The 22,147-nt window shown below is 41.9% G+C and overlaps 1 protein-coding gene across 6 annotated transcripts in view; it reads left to right on the forward strand.

Moving 5' to 3' along the window:
- Nucleotides 1-10,612, forward strand: part of ANO6 (anoctamin 6) — a 132,616-nt gene extending 122,004 nt beyond the window's left edge. For 5 of the 6 annotated variants that reach the window (XM_050936115.1, XM_050936113.1, XM_050936116.1 and 2 more), the window contains 3 exons: nucleotides 4,057-4,259; nucleotides 4,672-4,777; nucleotides 7,877-10,612. In XM_050936115.1, coding sequence (XP_050792072.1) covers nucleotides 4,057-4,259; nucleotides 4,672-4,777; nucleotides 7,877-8,083 — 516 coding nt within the window. In that variant the 3' untranslated portion in view covers nucleotides 8,084-10,612. The remainder of the gene's footprint in view (nucleotides 1-4,056; nucleotides 4,260-4,671; nucleotides 4,778-7,876) is intronic. The other variant, XM_050936118.1, reaches the window with a different exon arrangement.
- Nucleotides 10,613-22,147: the final 11,535 nt, after the last annotated feature.

Genomic DNA, 22,147 nt, shown 5'->3' on the forward strand with positions numbered 1-22,147 from the left:
TCAAGAGTTCTGGCCCAGTGGTCAGGGACAGGTGGCAAGTGACTTTCCTCCCATCTGCGCTATGGGCCATCCACTGGGGCACAGGTCCACTGCTCTATTTGAGCATCTATCTTTCTGCCACCAATCCCTCCCTGCTGGAGAATTCGGTTGATCTCGAGGCCAGGGTGGCTAACTTGCAGAGGCTACTCTGGTGCCTTTCTTTTCAAGGGAGGGTGAAGGTGCTCAACCAGCTGGTCCTGTCCTTGCTCTAGCACCAGTTCAAGTCCCTGGTCCTGCACCTGGGATCCCTGGCCAGCCTCCAGAAGATCCTTCGGGTTTTCTAGCTGGGGCTGCACTGCGTCTCCAATAATACAAGGGATTCAAGATTCATTTTGGATGGAAGTTTGCTAAGCACCAGGATATGGTGCGGTAGCCCAAATATAAGAAGGAGCTTTTTGTTGGTGTCGTTTTTGTTTTTTGTTTTATTTTGTTGTTTGTGGTATGGGCTTCTACATATACACATGTGATCTTTCCCTCACCATCTGTACCTCCCACCTGATTGATTAGCCTGAATATACAGAATCTATATCTCCTCTGCTCCACTCAACTGTTGGTTTTGCTATTGCTGATTAGCTATTATAGCCTAAGGCACCATATAGTCTTCCACTGCATATATTACCTTTGCAGCACCTGCAGGGCTACAAGAAACTTTTGTGTAAAACTACCAGTCTTAGGACTTGCAGTTCAAGCAGCAGAGCTGCTGTTGTACCATGCCAGAGCAGATGTTGTTGATTTGAAGACTGATTTTAATTTGTTATGGTATAAATGGAAAACTGTGTTCAGTGTAGCTTGGGAAATGGAGAACACTACTGGTTTGTACTTTTTCAGCATGATCCTCTAAAAAGCAGCCCACAGTTTGGGGGTGAGGGGGTGGTGTTTCCTTTTAGACAACACAGTAGAATTAGCTTTCATGTTTCTGTCCTTGTTGCAACACAGCTGGAGATCATTCTGCAGGAGGGGAACCCCGCACCCCACCCCTGCAATTAGAAAACTTGTTAATATCATGCATTTTTGTTCTAACATTACCCTTTGGAGAGAATTTGTATGCTAAAAACAACTAATCTTACTGTAAATTTAAACAATGTAGCATTTCATAGAGTTTCTTGAAAATGGTTTTTAAAAGGACATACCCTACATTTAATTTATGCTAGAATATGTTACAAAAATCCTTCATAAGTAGTTATTTATCCTCAAAAACTTAAAAACAAGATTCCTTACCCATAGGCTACTGCCATTTTCCCTTTTGTCAGCTAAATGGATGAGAGTTTTCTCAGCTAAACTTCAAAGTTTCAAAACACACTAAAAGTTGAAATCAGGTTTTTAAAGCCAAATCCTGGTACCATAGAAGTCAATGGGAGTTTTGTCCAGTTGGAACCAGGGTCTGACTCTTGATCCTGCCACCTTGCTCATCAAGTTCTTTACAGTGGGTCTACTTGATGAGTGACGTATTACCCAGCATATGAGAGAGATCTCCACAGTCTTCCGTCTACCCCCTTCTCCCACCACACACACACATACACAGAGTTTTGTATCCATCACAAATGTCCTCAAATCAAGACTTCCCTTAGGTACAAAGGTTGCTCCTTGGCAAAGAATATTTGTCACTCCTCACCCCAAAAGTGAGGAACTATGTATATTAAATATAAATTCACCCTGAACGTCATTCCTAAACATAAAGGCTATCATGAATGTGACTAGAATACAGTTTCACCAACTTTGAAGTTATACATGTTCCCTTATTCTTTCCATTACTTTATTGCCTTCTCTCTCCTTCCATTTTCCACTTTCTGTAATCGCTGTTCCTTTTCTTCTTTTCTGTCCATTTTTCCTCACTGCCTTTATTGATTTTGTTAAATCTTGCCTCTGTCCCTGTATCTAATTTTGTCCTCTCACTCAATCCCGCCCCGTTTTCTTTGGCTTTCATTCATTCACTGTCTTTACCTCTCTATTTCCCACTCTGGGTTTTGGTCTCCCCAGTTGGCTCCCATTCTCTTTCCCCATCAATGCATCAGCTACTCTGTTCACGTTGACAAGGTTTTATTTGCTGCCACAAGGACAAAAGACTTTTTTGGCTTTTAGATTCTGGAACACAAGATGTCAGCCAGAACTGGGAGTGCTGGGCAAAAGCCTGTTGTGCCCAGTTGTTAAACTGGGCCTGTGCCTAGTCCCTCAATTGCAGAGTTTAACAATGAAGATCCTTCTTCATAGTGCAGCCTTTTAAATATCAGGCAGCCAAGGAGAACATTTGACTAGCCAGGATGAACCTATCTAATGATTTAGGGGTTATGATGGATAATCAGCTGAACATGAGCTCCCAATGTGACGCTGTGTCCAAAAGAGCTCATGCAATCTGGGGATGCATAAACAGGGGAATCTCAAGTAGGAGAAGAGAGATTATTTTCTCTCTGTGTTTGGCACTGGTGCGACTGCTGCTGTCCAGTTCTGGTGTCCACAACACAAGAAAGATGTTGATAAATTAGAGAGGGTTCAGAGAGGAGCCATTAGAATGATTAGACTCAAGGAGCTCCATCTATTTAACAAAGAAAAGATCAAGGGTGACTTGATCACAATCTATAAGTCTCCATATTGGGAACACATATTTAATAATGGGCTCTTCAATCTGGCAGAGAAAGGTATAATACAGGGGTCTGCAACCTTTCAGGAGTGGTGTGCCGAGTCTTCATTTATTCACTCTGATTTAAGGTTTTGTGTGCCAGTAATACCTTTTAAAAACGTTAAAATGTCTCTTTGTATAAGTCTAGAATATATAGCTAAACTATTGTTGTATGTAAAGTAAACAAGATTTTTAAAATGTTTAAAAAGCTTCATTTAAAATTAAATTAAAATGCAGAGCCCCCTGGACCAATTGCCAGGACCCAGACAGTGTGAGTGCCACTGAAAATCAGCTCGCGTGCTGCCTTCGGCACCCATGCCATAGGTTGCCTACCCCTGGGATAATATGATCCAAGAGCTGGAAGTTAAAGCTGGACAAATTCAGACTAAAAATAAGGCGTAAATTTTTGACAGTGAGGGTAATTAACCATTGAACAATTCACCAAGAGTCAAGGTGGATTCTCCATCACTGACAGTTTTTAAATCAAGATTGGGTTTTTTTCTTAAAGATCTGCTCTAGGAATTATTTTGAAGACGTTCGGTGGCCTGTGTTGTACAGGAGGTCAGACTAGATGATCACAGTGGTTCCTTCTGGCCTTGGAATCTATGACTCTTCCAGAACAGGAGGTCTTTGTGAGTCACTGTTTTAACCACCCCGCAAAAAACCACAGGGCTGATTACCACATACAGTTTATGGCACTCACTCTGAGTAGGGTATAGATACTCTTTGGAACAGGATGGCAATAAGAGGCCATGTAATATATGAACTGGCATTAAGCAGCTGCTAGCAAGATGGGAAATACTGTCTTGGTATCAGGAGCGGTTTCCACATCTGCTGACAACTGGAATCTCCTAGCCAACAGCTGCAGAAATGAATGTGGGCTGGGTATGACCCCTAAGGAATGTTTTGGAGGTTATAGGTGAAAGATCTGTAGCTTTTTAAGTTTGAATTATCTTTAAAATGTTCCTTGTGAATTTTAATTTATTTGTAATGGTAGGGTTCTTAGTGTGTGTCATTTTACTTGAAATTCATCAGGCAGTAGTTGTTTAAAATATGTGGTGAGCAGATGTCGATAGGAAACATGTGGACTGAAGTGGAATATACAGTATGAGAGTAGCCATAAGAAAAAAACTTTAATTGCGCAACTCTTTGAAGGTGTCCTGCACAAAAGATGTAATTTAGAAACAATACAGAATGTGCATTCCAGAGAGATTGTTTTATGCCACTGAATGACTGCACATCTATTTGCAGAGAGAACCACTCAAAGGAAAAGTGCAAACTTTCTGATTTTTAGTGCAGTAATGCATATTTGTTGAAATCTAAAGTGCATGGAAAAGCTATGTATATATTAAGGCTGCCAGTTAAATACTACTCCCTTTTTGTCTTCCTCTTCTAAAATACAGGCAATGATCATTGCTTTTACGTCTGACATGATTCCTCGTTTGGTTTATTACTGGTCCTTTTCAGTCCCTCCCTATGGGGATCACAGTAATTACACCATGAAGGGCTATATCAACAATACGCTTTCTGTCTTCAATATAGCGGACTTCAAAAATGGAAGCAAACCAGTTTCACTTCCTTGGCTTGGCAACCAAACAACGTGCAGGCAAGTGTCAAATAATTATTCTCATCATTGGAAAATATCCTAATTTTGTTTATAAAAATCTCTTTAGTAATATTAAGACTCAGCTAATCTCAAGAACAGTCAGAAGGTAAAATAAAACAGCATGGAGTTTTCTAAATCTTTGATTCATTGTATTTCCCTCAATAATTAATAATACATTATGCAAAATAATATAAAGGTGATTTAAATATATTTTTGGTATAGTAGAGAAAAAATGTATTTCATTAAGTTCAGCTTATTCTGTAGATGTAAAATTTACCCATCCTTTCAGCTGTATACAGCTCATGACTCTGGGCTGTGTTAAATGTGACATATTTTGCTCCATCCCCTGGTCATAGTTCATTACTTCCGGGGTTACTGAAATTATTTCTTGGCTTTTCTGAACTGTCTTTAGATATCGTGATTTCCGATACCCTCCTGGGCACCAACATCAGTATGAACACAACATATATTACTGGCATGTGATTGCTGCCAAGTTGTCTTTCATCATTGTCATGGAGGTCAGTACATTCGGTCTTGATTTTTTTAAATATAATTTTAGGTTTCCCCTCAATAAAAAGAGAACTTTCAGTTTGCAATTAATTATGTTCTTCACTCAAAGTTATTCATTTTGTTTTGTGAACAGCAAAATAGCTGCTCGGTAGCATTATACGGTAGATATGGGCATCTGTAATTCTAGCTGGGAAAGGAGCAGCAGAGAAGCTGCATGGTTCTCAAGTGTGAAGCTAACTTGGTTAGATTCTTTTTATTTTCTGTCTGGGTTTTGAGCATTTAGGTTTTGCATTTTCAAGCTTTTCTTTGTAATCATGGGAGCTAGAAACTTACTATTTTTTAAAAAAAGAGGAAAAGCAAAGATTCTAACATAAATCCCCAGTTACTGGAATCCAGTGATTAAGAAAGAGTTAAATATCATGAGACTTGCAATAAAATCTTGAACTGCAAATCTGATGGGTAAGCAGCTAAAAGCAGTAGCAGAGCAGACATTAGTAATAATAGCAAAGAATCCTGTGGCACCTTATAGACTAACAGACGTCTGTTAGTCTATAAGGTGCCACAGGATTCTTTGCTGCTTTTACAGATCCAGACTAACACAGCTACCCCTCTGATATTAGTAATAATAGTAATTTATAGAATATGTTTCATCTACCAAGCAGTTTACAGACAGACATTAATCCACATCATATCTGATATAGCAGATAAGGAAATGTTATTATCCCAATTTTAAAAATGGGGGTTCTGAGTCAGAGAGGTTGAATGACCTCTGTACTCTGACCTCTCCCACAGTGCAAGAGAGTTGGGCTGTTCCTCCCTTCGTACAAATATTGGAGGCAATGCAGACTGGTTCTTCCATCTCTGGAATTTGGCCACACTCCTTCTGCCCTTTCACCAGTGTCTCTGCCAAAACACTTGCCCACTGCAAGGCGGCTGGTGTGTAGTGACCACTGCTTACTTACACTAAATATAATTGTCCCTTCCATTGTTCTGTGCACACCAGCTCCAAGTCTGTTGTATCCACTCATTGTCTCATCATATCCTTATACTGTAAACACTTCCAAGCCTAAGGGACTGTTCTTTTGTTATGGCTGTACCGTGCCTTGCATATTGATACTCCTAGGTACTGCCACAATGCAAATAATAAATTATAAGGGATCACAGTCCATTCGACACAAAAAGGGCATTGCCCATCACAGAAGATCTGTAAAGTGCCACCTTGTCATCCATCAGCACTTCAGTAAAACAATACAGGTTTGGCCTCTATTCCACTGCAGAAGCAGCCTTCTAAAGGAAGATATTCCAAGCAGCTGCTTCAAAATATTCTAATATTATTAAGTTTAGGGAAGAGTTGGCATTATTTTCTGCTTCTCTGTCCCACCCTTTTAATTTTCTTTAATGCCCGTCACATCCCAAATGTCTCAGGGAGAGGGCAGGATCCAGAATGGAAAATGTATTACATGATGATTTCCTTTCTGGGACTGACCTGCCTCCTAGTATACCCCAGCTAAGTCTACTGGGTGGCCATATAGAGAATGGAATACAGCACTGTTGTTACAAAAATTCTATTTCATCTACTAGTAAGACATTTGTATTTCCATACAGCTTTGGAAGTACTGCATGGTGGAAGTCATCTGGGAAAAGGTGGAGGCTTTTGTGGAGGCATCTGGGGAGGTATGAAGCAGTTTAGGATTGTGGGAGGAGCACACTAGTTAAATGTTTCTGTATAAAATTCATCAAGGGCCTGATCCAAGGCCCACTGAAGTCAATAGAAAGACTCCTACTGACTTCAATGGTTATTGGGTCAGTGTCCAGGTAGGAGGTCAGAGGAGATGTACCCAAGTCCTAGAGTCATCTGAACAAGTCTGCAGCAGCTCCAATAGTTATAGGAAGAGAGAGACTCAAGCCAGATGGGGAGGAAAAGTGGGGAGAGGTCAATCCCAGAAAGGAAGTCATCAGGTAACAAGTTTCCCAAGGCTACAGGAGAAATCACTGTCACAGCCAGGATTACAAATTAGGAGTTCCTGGCTCTCTCTTATTTTCAGACAACTAATTTTTCCCAGGACATTGCTCCTTTCCAGACTTCTGTATTCATTGGGACATTTAGCTACTTTGGTATAAAACACAAATGTCCCTTAATGTAACATTTCATCTATATAATAAGATTGCAAGAAAGTCACTTTGTGTGTCATTCTGAAGCCTATTATGTCTGTGCAATCAGCGTGAAGTGATGGAAGCAGCTATAAGCATGCTTTGGAGGCTATTTATGTTCAGAATATTATCAGGTTGAATCATCACTGGTTTTGTGGTCTGTTACCATCCAGTTTTTAAGTTCTCAGCCATTTTAACTATACAAATTATACCTGTGCAGTGCACAATACAGTAAGGCATGGATCTATGCCATGCCAAGAGGCCTCAGCCATTGTGATAGCAGAGATAACTCAATCATCCGTCACCCTTACTCTGCCCCTATTTGCATGCAACAATTTCATTGGTTGTATGAGGGAGACTGCACAGAGGGTGGATTACTTGGCCCAATTGTCACATCACAGCACAAACGCATATTCACCACCCGCACAAATCAACACCACTCTTCCAGCACACTCCCCCTAGATACAAATCAACTACCCAAACAGCAACACAGCCAGCATACACAATAACCCCAAATATACACAGCTTCTCACCACAGCACACTCACCGCACACTGTCCCTTGCTTATTTCTGCACAGATCCACACAACTCTCCCAAAACAAAACTCATACACAAATCAACACAAGGACGCACACAACCATACAGCCAGCACACACAGTCACCCCAAACATCACTCTGAAGCCTAAAATATCTGTTGAGTCAGTGTGCAGCAATGGACACAGCTACAAACATGGTTGAGAGCTCTTTTTGTTCAAAATATCACCAGGTTCAATCATGAATGGGATTTGTGATCAGTTACCATCCAGTTTTTAAGATCTCAGTCATTTTTGGCTTTTTTTTTCCATGCATGACTTTGTGAATTACACCTGTGCGACAGCATGGGCTTTTAACTCCTAGTTAGTAATAATAATAGGCTATTCTGCATGAATGACATTCTTGATTTTCATCTTCCCTAGCATGTCATATACTGTGTGAAGTTTATTGTTTCATACGTAATTCCGGATGTATCACAAAAGACGAAGAGCAAGATCAAACGAGAGAAATACTTAACACAGACACTCCTGCATGAGAATCATCTCAAAGTTATGAAAAAAAATATGGGGAAAATAGCTGACAGAATCTGGAAAGGAGAAGATGGCACTTTCCGACCTAAATTTGACTAAGAATTTTACACACAGACAGTACTTAACCGGCTCAGTACAGGTTATTAATGGCTAATCAAAATGTTACTAATGGCTAATCAAAAGTTGGGGATTAACTCCCTTTAGCAAATAGTGTCTTGTAACTCTTGGCTATGTCTGGAACATCATTGGCTATAGAAGCAAGGACTGGAAAATACAAAACCTTGAGATCCAGTATAACCTGGAAAAAAGCTAAATGACTTATTTAATAGTTTTAGCCGGACAGAAAATAAGTCATCTGGTTTTCTCTAAACTGTTGCCTTGTAAGAAGGGGCAGATTCATTCTGAAATGCAGCACAGTGCCTTCCACTTCATTCAGCCATTGGTTATTTCGTCTGCTGTTCAATTTGCACATAATCTCAGAAACCAAATCATTTGTATTAAAAACAATACAGCCGCCATTAGGATGACCAGGTGTCTCAATTTTATAGGGACAGTCCTGATTTTGGGGTCTTTTTCTTATAAAGGCTCCTATTACCCGCACCCCCTGTCCCGATTTTTCACATTTGCTGTCTGGTCATTTTAGCTACCATTGAATGAGTTGTGATCACTTGAAGCAGCTGTCACTTGATAATTCCATCACTGGCTATATAATTAAGCTAAGAGGAAAAGCCAAAATCAGAAAGAGACAGAAGAAAAAAGATGATGACAACTAAACATTAGGATGTTCAGCCATTGCTGTTGCCACGATAAGCCTGCTATGTGCCATAGATGCTAAGAAATGCACAGTGGGGATTATACAGATAACAAGATATCTCAATCAACGTGATAAGAATGGATTTGAATCACAATGAGAGGAAGCACTGCAAGCCTGCTTCTCCTCGTATTGATACCTGCATAGGGTCAGTGGAGATCCCTGCCTTTTTACAGCAGTATGAGTGAGAAGAGAATCAGGTGATGTGTCTTTAGCCAGTTGATGTACATTAAGTAGTTCATTTTGCCCATTCTGTTTTGAACCTGTATGCTCTTGGAGGCTTCTTACCTGTAACAGGAGTGAGAGTTTCAATTCTTGTCACACATTAAATCAATATCCACAGAGGGCTCACTTTTCTATCTTTCACAACCAAAACTCCATTCACTTTAGTGATAGTTTTCAGTGTGCAAGGAATGCAGGGTTGGACCTACTGTGATAGCCTCAATTCAATCCATCACCAAATAGCCTGTGTCAACACAGTAGCCAGGAAATGTGATTTCCAGGGCAGGTAGACAGACACCTGCAAGCTCTGCTTGAACCAGCAGACTAAAAAGAGCAGTGTAGCCACAGTAGCTCAGGCAAGCCATGTGAGTACCCATGAGGTTGGGTAGCTAGCCAGAGCCACCCCCAGTGCCACACGCATCTATGATCATCATGCAAAAAAAAAATCCATGTTAACCTTAAAGACTCTTTTACAGAACAGTGCTGGTGGGGAAAATATTTAACTAATGAAAAAGGACAAAATCACGAGGGAATGGAAGAGAGACCAGCCTGAGACGGGACCGTGATTTGGCCTTATGTAAATAACCTCACAACACTTATCACCTACTTTATAGGTGGGGAAACTGTGACACAGAGCGGTTAAGTGCCTTTCCTACGGTCACACAGCGATCTGTGGCAGAGCTAGGATTAACATGCAGGAGCTACTGGTCCCCAGTGACCTAGTCAATCCACTGGACCTCATCCCTGTATACCCAAGGGCATGTACTATCTCTTCCTTTTGCTGTCACCTAGCATTATTCTCCTGAACATAGTAGTCTTAATCCACATCTGGCAATTATTCCTTCTTCAGGATAACATTATACCAGGAGTGCCTTTGATCCATTATATCATCTATATATATATACAGAGAGAGAGAGAGAGAGAGAGTCTTATTTTAAGCACAGTTCAAAATTACAGATAGTGAAAAGTATGGTGCCTTAATAAAGAACATCTTAAATAAAAAGATACTTAACATTCTGTGCAGTTTACATAGACTTTATCTACACCTGCTAAAGATGGGATTACTAGGCCTTTCTGAACTTTTTGAAGCATAAGAATGAAACATTCAGGAGAGGAAAAACAACAGTATTTGTAACTCCTTTTGAAACTAGGTCACTCGGAGAATATTTCACTAATCTTTTAAAGGGAAATTAGAATCTGCTTGAAATATAAATAGGTTTTTTGCTTTTGATGCTGCAGATCACAAATTGTGACATCAGCATCCACTGTGGGCCAAAATCATCTTTGGTATAAATTCAGTGAAGTCAGACCTGATAAAGAGGTCTGTGTAAGTTCGAAAGCTTGGCTGTCTCACCAACAGAAGTTGGTTCAGTAAAAGATATTATCCACCCACCTTGTCTCTCTAATAGTCTGTCTGAGCAACTTTATAAACTACATAACAATGCCAATATTTGTAAGGTTCTTCAGAAGTTGATATGATTTGACACATAAGAATATGCATTTTGTATTTTTGTTAAGAATATTTGCTATTACTTTCCGAACATTAAGATGTTTCTTTATATTTATCATTTTAATAAAATTTATTTTAAAATGCATTCAGTGTTTTTCATTTGTGTTGTCCTTTTTAGAAGCAGAATAGAGCTGCCAAGTATCATTTTTAAATTATTAGAATATCAACATTGTCTGTTTTCCATATTACTGTCCTTTTCCAAGTTCTTGCCATGAAGTTGTGCCACTGCTATTGAGAACTATCAGCTTATTTTTTAAATTCTCTGGATGATGGAATTCCTCCTTTTCCACAGCAGAGCTGTGATATGGAGCGGGGAAATCGTTATGCGCTCATAAAAACTTAAGATCTGGGATTCAGTTTATTCCAGCAGGATCAGGCCTATAATGAGCACCCCACTTCCAGGTAATTCAGCCTTCAGGTTCCTTCTTGGGGGTCCTGCTAGTCCAGGTTTATCTCCTATCTGGGACTGCACAATCAGCTTGAATTACTGTTTGTTACTCCTATACCCCTGTGTACGGGGTTGGGGTCTTTATTTGACTTAGGCATGTACGTACAATTGGAAACAATCTACAGATCTTACTGCACTCATGAATTCTTCCTCTTCCCATCATCCATTCAAACCTCAGGCCACTTAACTCTCTTATGCCTCTCTAGCCCAACAATACCCTCTTCAGAGGCCTAGGAGAATGGATCGGCTTGAAGGATAAAAGATTCTCTGGCCACTTCAGACACAAACTTTCTCTGCACTAGCCTTTTTTTATGTTTTCCACACAGCTGCTCTTTAACACCAGTGTAGCTCCATAGTGGTGGTAACAGTAGAGCACTAGTTTAGCTGTTTTTACCACAGTGGTGTCTAGCCCTGTATTGAGCAAGCTGACAGCCCAGCCATAAAAATGCCAGTACCCCATCTACACTGTTGCTCTCACATGGCCAGGTGCTGTGATGACATAAACTCTCACTGACATAAACTCAGCTGATGCTGAGTGCAATTTACAAGCTATGAGTATAGAGGTTGTAGCATCATATTTGGCCATGTCTATGCTAGGAAAATGGATCTATTTTTAAATGTTAGCTAATGTGTTAATGTGCTTAAATCCTGTTGTAGACAAGGCAGTCCACCCTAGGGCTCACACTTCAAGCAGCTCATATGCATTAACAAGAATAAGTTATTTTGCAGCCCGTTAGTTGCTTTTACTGTTAGTAGTTTCCCTGCTGTCTCCTTCCCTTTTTGCCATTGTTCGAGTGAATTACTCTTATTTTGCATACCCACTGCATACCAGCTTACACTGCTTCACCAGTTGCACCCATTTTCTAACATACTCCAGCTGTGTAGCTTACTCCACTGTATACTCATAGACTCAAAGGTCAGAAGGGACCATTATGATCATCTAGTCTGACCTCCTGCACAATGCAGGCCACAGAATCTCACCCATCCCTCACAAAAGAATTTGGCCCAGAGATTGCCTTTGGCGTTACACCATTTTACACCAAATCTGGATTTTGCCTAATGCTCCAATTGTCATTTCATGTCTGGTAAAAGGGGGATGGGGGTTACTGTAATTCCTTTCAGGAAAGAAACACGCAAAGTGGCTTTGGAGCAAATATTTACTTGTATTACCTAGGCATATACAACCCAGTCAAAGATCAAGGCCTAAGTTCCCGCTAAGTTGGGCGGACATGCAGCTGCCTATTAAGCCCCACACAGGGGCTTAGGGCTGCAGCAGAGAGAGCTGCCTCTCCCCCAGCACAGACCTGCCACGGCAGGGAGAGGTGCCCCTCTCTGCCGGCCCCAGTGCAGACCTGCCCTGGACTTGCCGGGGCCAGGAGAGAGAAGCCCTTCCCTCAGCCCAGCCCACCCAGAACTGCTTCAGCTGGGGAGAGGCACCTCTCCCCCAGCCCCAAGCTGCTGCAGTAAGAGAGGGCTGGGGGTGGGGGGGAGTCCTCTCTCCTCACTGCAGCCCCAGGGCAACCTGCATCCCAAACCCCTCATCCCTGGCCCCACCCCGGAGCCCACCCCCTTACCCCAACTCTCTGCCCCAGCCCTGAGCCCCATTATACTAGGCATTGTATATGTACCCAGTGATTAGGACATGACTTGGTATAACAGCAACAACAAAACCTGTGTGAACTTTCATTTATTTGGGGGCTATTTCTCTAGTAAGAAAGAAATATTTCTCAGTAGTATAGTAATAGCACAGTATTGAATTCTTCCTGAGCCTGCTCTGTAAATGGGATTTTATTTGCAAGCTCAGACAGCATTAGGATTGGCACCTTTTATTTTCCTAATTTGTTAATTGTGTGCTTTGATATGATTAGCTCCTAAAAAACAGCACTAATCTCTGGAATACAACTCCATTTTGCTAGTCAACAATGAAGCAAAGAATTGATTTAGGCGCTCAGCAACTGTACTTATTAACTCACCACTCTTGCTTTTCGTCACCCTGAGTTGGTATATTTTCGCCATTCAGTAGTTCAGTAGTTTTAATCTGTTACACTAACAATACAGGATCACACACGTACACCCTGGTCATCAGCGAAACCATCGCCATGCCGCTCAAGGAACAGAACTCACACTTGCTTCATGGCAGAGGATGCTCCCTCCAGTTACAGAAGAATTTTGTGTAGGTCTCTGTAGTATTATGGTGCATTAGCCTCAGTTGGCCAGCCATTAGAGGGCAAAAAAACTCAAATCCACACATATCACCTGCCAAAAATCATCCAGGTGGGTCACAGGGTACCTGTGAAGGATGTGGGCTGGGTATCTGGAGAGCTTATGCAACTAGAGCCTAATTTGCATATTTGATAGATATTGCTGTAGATTTAACCACAGTTAAACTAATCAGTTTGCCCACCTCCATGCCCTCAGATCATTCATCTCCCCCATCTCTCCCTCTCTTCCTGGATCCTCCTAAAGTCCTTGAATTTGACGAATCCCCCACCTCGTGCTCTGTTTCCCTTTATGTGTTCCCTTCCTCTCCCTGGTGCCCCCTGCCCACTTTGAGTGTCCCTGCCCTGAGCCATCTCTCTGGCTCCCCCTGCGGCAGCAGTTCCTTTTCTCCTGCATTGTGGGTGGAGCTAGGAAGTCTCCTCATCTCGGTTATGTGTTTGGAAGCCAGAATCTTGCTCCCTCCCCAGGCTGTTGGTGAGGGGTTTTGCCTCCCTCCTGCTGAAGCCTGCAGCCAGGCTGTGGCTTTGTGGGAGGAGGCAGGGCTAGTGAGGAGACGGTCACCCTGCAAAAGTGTAGAGTCTTTAGCTCAATTGAAGGCACCTTGTCCCAATGGGAGGCCCAGCCAGCCACTTGGAAGACCAAGATAGCACCCAAAATTAGGAGCCTTACAAGACATGTAGTCACAGAAGAAATCTGACTGGTTTGGCATTGATAAGGATTGTTGGATGGGGAGGAGTTCTGATGGGTGCTACTGGGTGGGAAAAGGTGCTTGAATGGGTGCTGCTGGATGTGTTAGTAATGGGGGACGTGCTCCAAGGAGAGGATGGGTATGCTGATAGAAGCAGTGGGTACTCTTGGGTGAGGGTTTGGTTCTTCAGCCCTTCTTGTCCAAGCTCCATCCTCCCTGCACCAGCACTGCACACTGTTGCATTCATAACGTGCCACTCACACCTGGTGAAGAGCTAGTTGAACACATCAAACAGTGGGGTACACAGCTGGAATTGTGCTGTCCCCACCCCCACCCCCTATTCCTAGCCAATGCCTTGCAGGTCACCCAGCTAGCAAGACCCAGGTGCAAGTCACACAGTATTTGGCAACATGCTGGAGATTTGAATTCTTCCTCCAGCCTCTGTGTTTAATGCTCTAATTTTCCCCCAGCCCTTTGAGAAACTATTTATATTCAGCCATGGGTGGTTTTTCAATTTTTTAAAATGTGTTTTATAATAGCACCCCACCCCCGCAACTGGGCCAGGCCCTTTCCTCACCCCCCAGGACAGTTTTCCCCTTTGCAGAACTCACAACTTTAGTACAGAACATGTTACTGCTTTGAATCACCTCCACTGCTCTGAGCCTTTTGGCACATGCAGGTCCCGCAATTTATCTTCATGGGCATTACGCATACTCATCAAGGGTCCCTCATTAATTCACCAGCATCTTAGTTTAGTCACTGCAGCCTGCTTGCTGAATTGTCTAGTCTCAAGATTACTGTTCTAGTTGGTTCAATAAAAGATATTACCTCACCTATCTTGTCTCTCTAATATTCTGGGACCAATATGGTTATAACATATCTGCATACATATTTTATTCCCAGTCCCTCCTCCTTTACTTTTAAAATATAACCCAAATTCCAAACAAAATCAAACTGTGATCAGTGTGGATCACATTCTTGCTATGACTGGCTCTCCAGTCAGTACACTGGGCAGCTGGGTAGGTAATTTAGTCTCAAAATTTAGTTTTTGTACATTATTATTTTTATTGTGGTAGTGCCAGAGCCCTGATCAGGTCCTACTGTGCTAAGAGCTGTCCCTTCATCAAAGAGCTTTTAACCCCCCAAAAAACATCGGCAGCTAAGGGGAAAAGGATACCAAAATAAACACATTTGCTTAATTTTAAATTATAAATAAAGTGCTGCTATTCTTGCAAATAAGCATTATTAATTAGCTGATAGCAGAGGTGGGACTTGAAGAGCACAGCTTCACTGAAAAAAAAAGTGTTCTTAAGTTGATTAGCAGACTCAGGTAACATTGAGTCACTGGGAGGGAGTTGGGGGTGCAGGTTCTAGGCTGGGATGGGGGCTGAGCGTCGAAGGAGGTCAGTTGGGTGGGCACTTACCTCAGGTGGCTCCCAAAAGCAACCGACACACCCCTCTGGCAGCAGCTCCTAGGCAGGGGGCCCAAGGGGTCTCCATGCGCTGCTGCCTGCAGGCACTGCCCTCACAGCTCCCATTGGCTGCAGTTACCGGCCAATGGGAGCTCCGGAGTCAGCGCTCAGAGTGGGGGCAGCGTGCGACAACCCCCTAACAGGGGCCGCAGGGATGTGCTGGCTGCTTCTGGGAGCAATGCAGAGCAAGGGCAGGCAGGAAGCTTGCCTTAGCCATGCTGTGCTGCCAGTAATGGCAGCTGGGCCCCCACCCGGGCCCCTGGGCAATTCTCTCCTTTGCCCTCCATTTCCATATTCAGTGAGGGTGTGTAAGGGGCATCATGGCAGATATCGAGACAGTCATGCAAGCAGCTGATCAATTGGTAGACAAGACTAGCACAGTTGGCAGAGTGTTTGAGTAAGGGGGCTATTGATAAAAGTAAAGAGTAGACCAGTTGAGGAGGGCCTTGAATATGAGAAGCAGCAGCTTTATCTGGAAGTGGTGAAGAAAGGCACGCAGGAATTCGCACAGGGAGAGGATGTGTGTGTTCTAAAACACAATATTAATGGAAAAATTTAATTAAATGAGTTTAGATTGAGACATCTGTTCCCACTGTCCAAGTTGCATGAAATCCAAACTACCAGCATAAGTGGAGAAAAATAAATTCAGCAAATGTTCCATTTTAATAATCTACACCATTAATAACAATTGTTTAATAAAAGTTGTTTTTATTGACAGTATCAACGTACTAACCAGCCACCTGTATCATTTCCCTTGGCTAATGCCCATGAGTCAATAAGCAATATCTGCTTATATCCACAGCCATACAGCCAGCTAGTGTATTACCTCCACTGTACAGAATCCAGGTTAGCCCTGCGTAACCACTGTCTCCTGTTACAGACACACCTTTCTCATTCAACCAGTCATTTTCTAAACCAGTCTGACTGTTTGGCCCTGCCCTGCCCAGACTGAACTGAATCACACTGAGTCATCTACAAATAAGCCATTGTAAAATTGTGGGGCCTTTTTTCTGTTCATCTCCAGTGCAACACTAGTGCAAGTTAGTGACAATTATCTACAGCTCAGCAGTCAATGGGTAGGAAATGTACAAATCTGCAAGTGGATGGTACAGGGATTTGCTAATTCCTTAGGGTCTGCAGATCTGGAAGCAGATTAGACGGCATCTTTTGCAGCGGGGAGAAGAGGGAGTCTCTGGCCATTGAGAAGGAGCAAATCTTTACCCCTTCTACCTAGGAAATCCCTCTCCTACAGTTAGTATGCCCAATGTGTCCCATTGCCTATGGAACTTTTTACTGAATTAATGAATGAAACGTTTAGATAGCTTCATTCCCACGTGTGTTTTACTTGATTAATCTGCTGACCAAGTCCTACTCGATCTTTAAAGACTCTAGTTGCTGATCCTTCACTGCTGCAAACGCTTGTTTACACATGGAAATTAATTCAGATTAAAGTAGGATGTGAATTTAAAGTGCAATAGTTATTCCCAAATAACTCCATATGTGGATATCAGTGCTTTAACTATTCACCCTATCTTAATCCAGATTAGTCTTTCTGTGTAGACAAGCCCTATTATTCATGTGTGCAATTTAAAGGAATGGGAAAATTATAGACATGGCTACAAGTGTGCAGAACTGGGCCTTAAATGTAGTTTTAAAAGGAATAAGCAAGAATCTAACAGGAAGTTGCCATTTTGACAGCCTGCTAGTGGAATCTGTGACAGGAAATGTACCTGAGCAGCATTGGAGAATGTGAGGAAGTCCCGAGACTGACATGTTTAACTATTGTGTCTTTTAAAAGTCTGTGTCATAAACTAGATCAGACAAGAATTTCTGCTGAGAAGTATCGGTAATGGGGCACTGGTCACCAATGGAAGAGCAGCTCCATTCACAGTTATGGAGCCATAGCCTGGTGGCAGGTATTTTTAAGAACTAAACTGAAAATTCTTTTCATAGCTGTTGTTAATTAGTAACTACTTAGTTAGCTATGTAAAAGCCATATCCTGCCACTGATCTACATCTCAAAGGCCTGTGCTTCTGGATTAATGGCGGATTATGGCCCCATAACGATTCACTGTAATTTTCCTTTAATGACGGAGGAACTGGGAGATTTTTTTTCCCTAACTGACAAAAATGTGTCTTGCTTTTTATACCTTTAATGGTTTGTTTTAAACACACACACAGACACAGACACAGACAGGCTTTCATGTTTTCCATAATGTTGCATGTTATATACTCTTCTACACCAGGAGCATTTTTTTAAAAATAAGAGACCTCATGCAACTTTACATCTTAAATGCTTTAATTGAAAGGCATAAACTCAGAGAATAGTTTCATCAAATTTCCTTGTGTTTCTCTCTTTCCCTGGTTTGTTCCCAGTGAGCTGCAAGGAAAAGAATAAGACACTCACCATCCCTAATTGGAGCAACTAGAAAATCCTTTCATATCTTGCAATTAAAGTAATAACACCTTATTGACAGCACAGTGGAGTAAACAGTGTCTTATTGAAAGCTCAGTGTTACAGGAATTTGGGTTGTCCTCAGGACTTCAAGCTGAGTAATGAAAACAGGTTTTGCTACTAAAGACTTCACTAGTTTTTCAGCTTGCCTTTGGCAGTCAGAGTTGCTTAAAACCTCTTTCTAGCTCACTGAGGCATTGTTAACCATCTAAACATAACTGAGTAAGGGGACCTGCTTAAAATAAAGAATGAGACAAATAAAAGGGTTAAGTAGTACATATGCAAACCATGTTGTAACTGTGTCTCAGGACTGGACTTTATGTGATGGGGCCTGAGAGTGCAAAGTGTTTGTTAAAGGTCTAATTCAGCCTTACTTAATTATTTTTGTTTGCAGTATTGTAACCCAGGATACTTGAGAGATAGGGCGGGTGCGGTAATATCTTTTATTGGAGAAAGGGACATGGTTTCAACCTACACAGAGCTCTGAAGAAGTAGTATGGGAAGAGGAGCTACAAGCCCGAAACCTTGTCCCTTCCACCAACAGAAGTTGGTCCAATAAAAGATATTCCCTCACCTGCTTTGTCTCTCTAGCTATTTTTGTAAATTAATTTGCTAGCATTTGTCTCATGATCATATCTTGTCAAATTAATTCAAATAGCATGGTTATGAACACTGTTGTGGACCAAAAATTGGCTGAAGGAAAGCAAACACTTCACTGATGACATGCACATGCAACTTTGCCCTTTTGAAAATATATCCCACTACTGTTCTTAATCCATTATTATTAAGGCTACAATTTTGTCATGCAAATTTGTACTTGATTTCATGGTGCAGGTATGGGGAGAAAAAAACCCATAGTCAGGAAAGATCATGGCCCAAGGGAGAGGGAGGAGTGTAGAAGAAAGGTCTCACTCCAGCAAGGACAGGCAGCCCCAAAAGTCCTGATAAGCAAGCCCACTCAAGAGAGGAGGGGAGGTCCTGGGGATGGAGAATGAACACACCCTGGTATGGAGAAGAGGCTGAGGGAGAGGAGGGTGGCTAGTGAGCAAACCCACCCCAGTGAGGAGGAGACGCCCCAGGGGTAGGGCTGGAGTAAGCCCATCATGCATATACCCCACAATAGCAGCTCCTATCCCACAGGGCTGGACCTAGCTCTCCACTCTGAGTATTGTGATCCTGTATGTTAGGCTGCAGCTTTTCCATCTCAAAAGAACATAAGAACGACCATACTGGGTCAGCCCAAAGGTCCATCTACCCCAGTATCCTGTTGTCCGCCAGTGGACAATGCCCAGGGAATGAACAGAACAGGTCATCAGCAAGTGATCAATCCCCTGTCACCCATTCCCAGCTTCTGGCAAACAGAGGCTAGGGACACTTGCCCATCCTGGCTAATAGCCATTGGTGGACCTATCCTCCATGATTGTATCTAGTTTTTTTTTAAACCTATTATAGTCTTGGCCTTCACAACATCATCTGGAAAAGACTGCCATAGGTTAACTATGTGTTGTGTGAAAAAGTACTTCTTTTTGTGTGTCTTAAACCTGTTGCCTATTAATTTCATTTGGTGACCCCTCGTTCTTGTATTATGAGAAGGAATAAATAACACTTCCTTATTTACTTTCTCCACACCAGTCATGATTTTATGGAGCTCTATCATATCCCCCCTTAGTCATCAATTTTCCAAGCTGAAAAGTCTCAATCTTATTAATCTCTCCTCAAACGGAAGCTGTTCCATACCCCTAATCATTTTTGTTGCCCTGTTCTGAACCTTTTCCAATTGATATATATATATTTTTGAGATGGGACAACCACAGCTGCATGCAGTATTCACGCTGTGGCATATTATGGATTTATATAGAGGCAATATGATATTTTCTGTCTTATTATCTATCCCTTTCTTAATGATTCCCAACATTCTGTTAGCTTTGTTGACTGCTGCTGCACACTGAGTTGATGTTTTCAGAGAACTATCCACAATGACTTCAAGGTCTCTTTCTTGAGTGGTAACAACCTATTTAGACCCCATCATTTTATATGTCTAGTTGGGATTATATTGAGGGAGAGACATAGCAAACCTGAGTGGTGCTGCGACCACGTGGGTCAGATCGCAATGCCTAAATTAGAAGCCAGGCCTATAGCTGCTACAGGGGTCACAGACATCATTAAAATTCACGGTTACCATTTACACCATGGCCTCCATGTCAGAATCTTAGCCTTAACCTTTATACCCACACCATAGGCCAGATTCTCCTCTACATACAAGCTCCTCCTGACAGAGCGCAGGATGGGGCAAAGGAGAGGCTACTGCAGATCTTAAATGAGACTCTAGCTCTGTATATATGTGTGATACTGAACAACTGAAGGTCAGTGTCAAACAAAAACTGGATCCCTACACCAAAATGCTCACAGTCAAAAGGCATAGACAGGAACAGACCTTACAAACGTGATAAGAAGTTACACTGTGTGGGCTGCTTTCAACTATTAGAATTGAAACATTTCATCAAAAGCAAGGGTCTTCGGGGCTCAGGGATGGTACTGTTCATTTTTTTTGTGTATATGTTTATAACACCAATGTATACATTCTCATTAATGACACACAACAAAATACACTGAGAAGAAAAAGCTCACCTAGTCAATATTAAGTCCTTAATAAATCTTGTATCAAATATAACTTTGAAATAAATACTAAATGTATTGATGATGAAGCCAAGGTTAAGACTAATGTCCTGCATTTAGCATATACAGTCTGCTGGGCACTGTGTAATGTCTTTTACCTTGTATTTATGGTATTTTAACAAGTAAAGACCTGGGGTAAATAAGCACCTGGGGTCAGAGACTGTCATTTTGTTCTGTGTTTGTACACCTGGCACAATGGAGTCATGATCCAGAGCTAGAGTTCAGATGTGCTACAGGAATACAAATAAACAAAGGCCAGGATAGTAGCAAGTGAAAAAGGACAGAGCTGAGACTCCACCTACAATCTGAAAACAACTCCAGGATTGGTCACTGGAGAAGATGGATGGATTAATTAACCACGGAGGCTTCAGTTTTTAAAAGTGATGTGCCACTAGCAGCTCTTTCCTTCCTCCAAGTTGGCAGACAGAAGGCCCAGGATAAGAGCTTTCCTTTTCCAGATGTTCCTTTCAGCTCAAAGATAACTTGTCAAGGAAGGAAAAATTTGGAGTAGATTAAAAATCAACCACATTTTTAGAGAGGGGTAATAATTAGAACAAACTAGGTGGGATAGTCCCAGCTGTCATTTGATCTACAGAGAAGCTATGGTTCTTGTCTACCATTTTCTTTAAAGGACTATTAAAAGTGGTTAAAGGTATCCCGCTCCTCTTTCCATTGTCCAACTAAAGCAAAGAATCTGACAGGTCATCGCTAACTTACCTCTTCTCCTGTCCAGGAGACTGCTTCATAAGTATCCACCAAAGTTTACACTATAGTTTACATTATACTCAGTCATGTTTTCTAAGAAAAAGATGTCCAAAACCAGAACTCAAATCCAGTCTAAAATAGTTGGGTTGGCTTAGAATATTCAGCCCTGCACTCCATAGTTTTGGTTCCAGTTCTGATTCAAAACCAGGAAGTGCCTGGATTTAGCACATCTAATTCAGGGCAGCCAAAATCTCATAAGACCAGCTGCTGTCACAAAACATTGACCCAAGATGGTGGAAGTCTCACAATGTCAGCAGCTCTTGTGATATTTCTGCCATTCAGCACCACCAAATCTGAACCCAGGCACTAGCTTTGATTCAGCCTCAAACCTGGACCCAAACTCTTAAAACATTATTGGCTTATTCAGTTGGTTCCTTGCGCTCCTCCTGGCCGCTGTATCACCTTTGGCACCTCATTTTATATTTAGATTGTGGACTCATTGAGGCAGGGACTGTCTTTTTGTTCTGTGTTTGTACAGCCCCTTGCACAATGGGGTCCTGATCCATGACCGGGGTTTCTAGTACTGCAACACAAATAATAATAATTCAACCTAAGCTGACGCTACCTCTTTGGTCCATCTTTAATTATAATTAAACCACGTGTATGAATCCCACAGCTCAGTGAATACAGAATCCCCTATTTTAGGGTCTTGCTGTACACAGAGGTTTCATTAATTCCTGTTACCTGGCCTAAAACTGTATTACAACTGGAAAGGTCAGAGTGCCCTATAAATAAACTAGTTTGATCCTCTGATATTGGCAGGGTTAGAAATTTTCAGCTGTGAGGCTCAAAGAATTAATTTATTTCCCAAGAATGTCAAGCAACAGGGTCAGAAGACTCCTTTAAATCCAGGTTGTCTAATAATTTATCCTCAACTATGTGTGTACGGTTAGAGT

Source organism: Gopherus flavomarginatus, chromosome 1, assembly GCF_025201925.1.
Source record: "Gopherus flavomarginatus isolate rGopFla2 chromosome 1, rGopFla2.mat.asm, whole genome shotgun sequence".
Lineage (NCBI taxonomy): Eukaryota > Metazoa > Chordata > Testudines > Testudinidae > Gopherus > Gopherus flavomarginatus.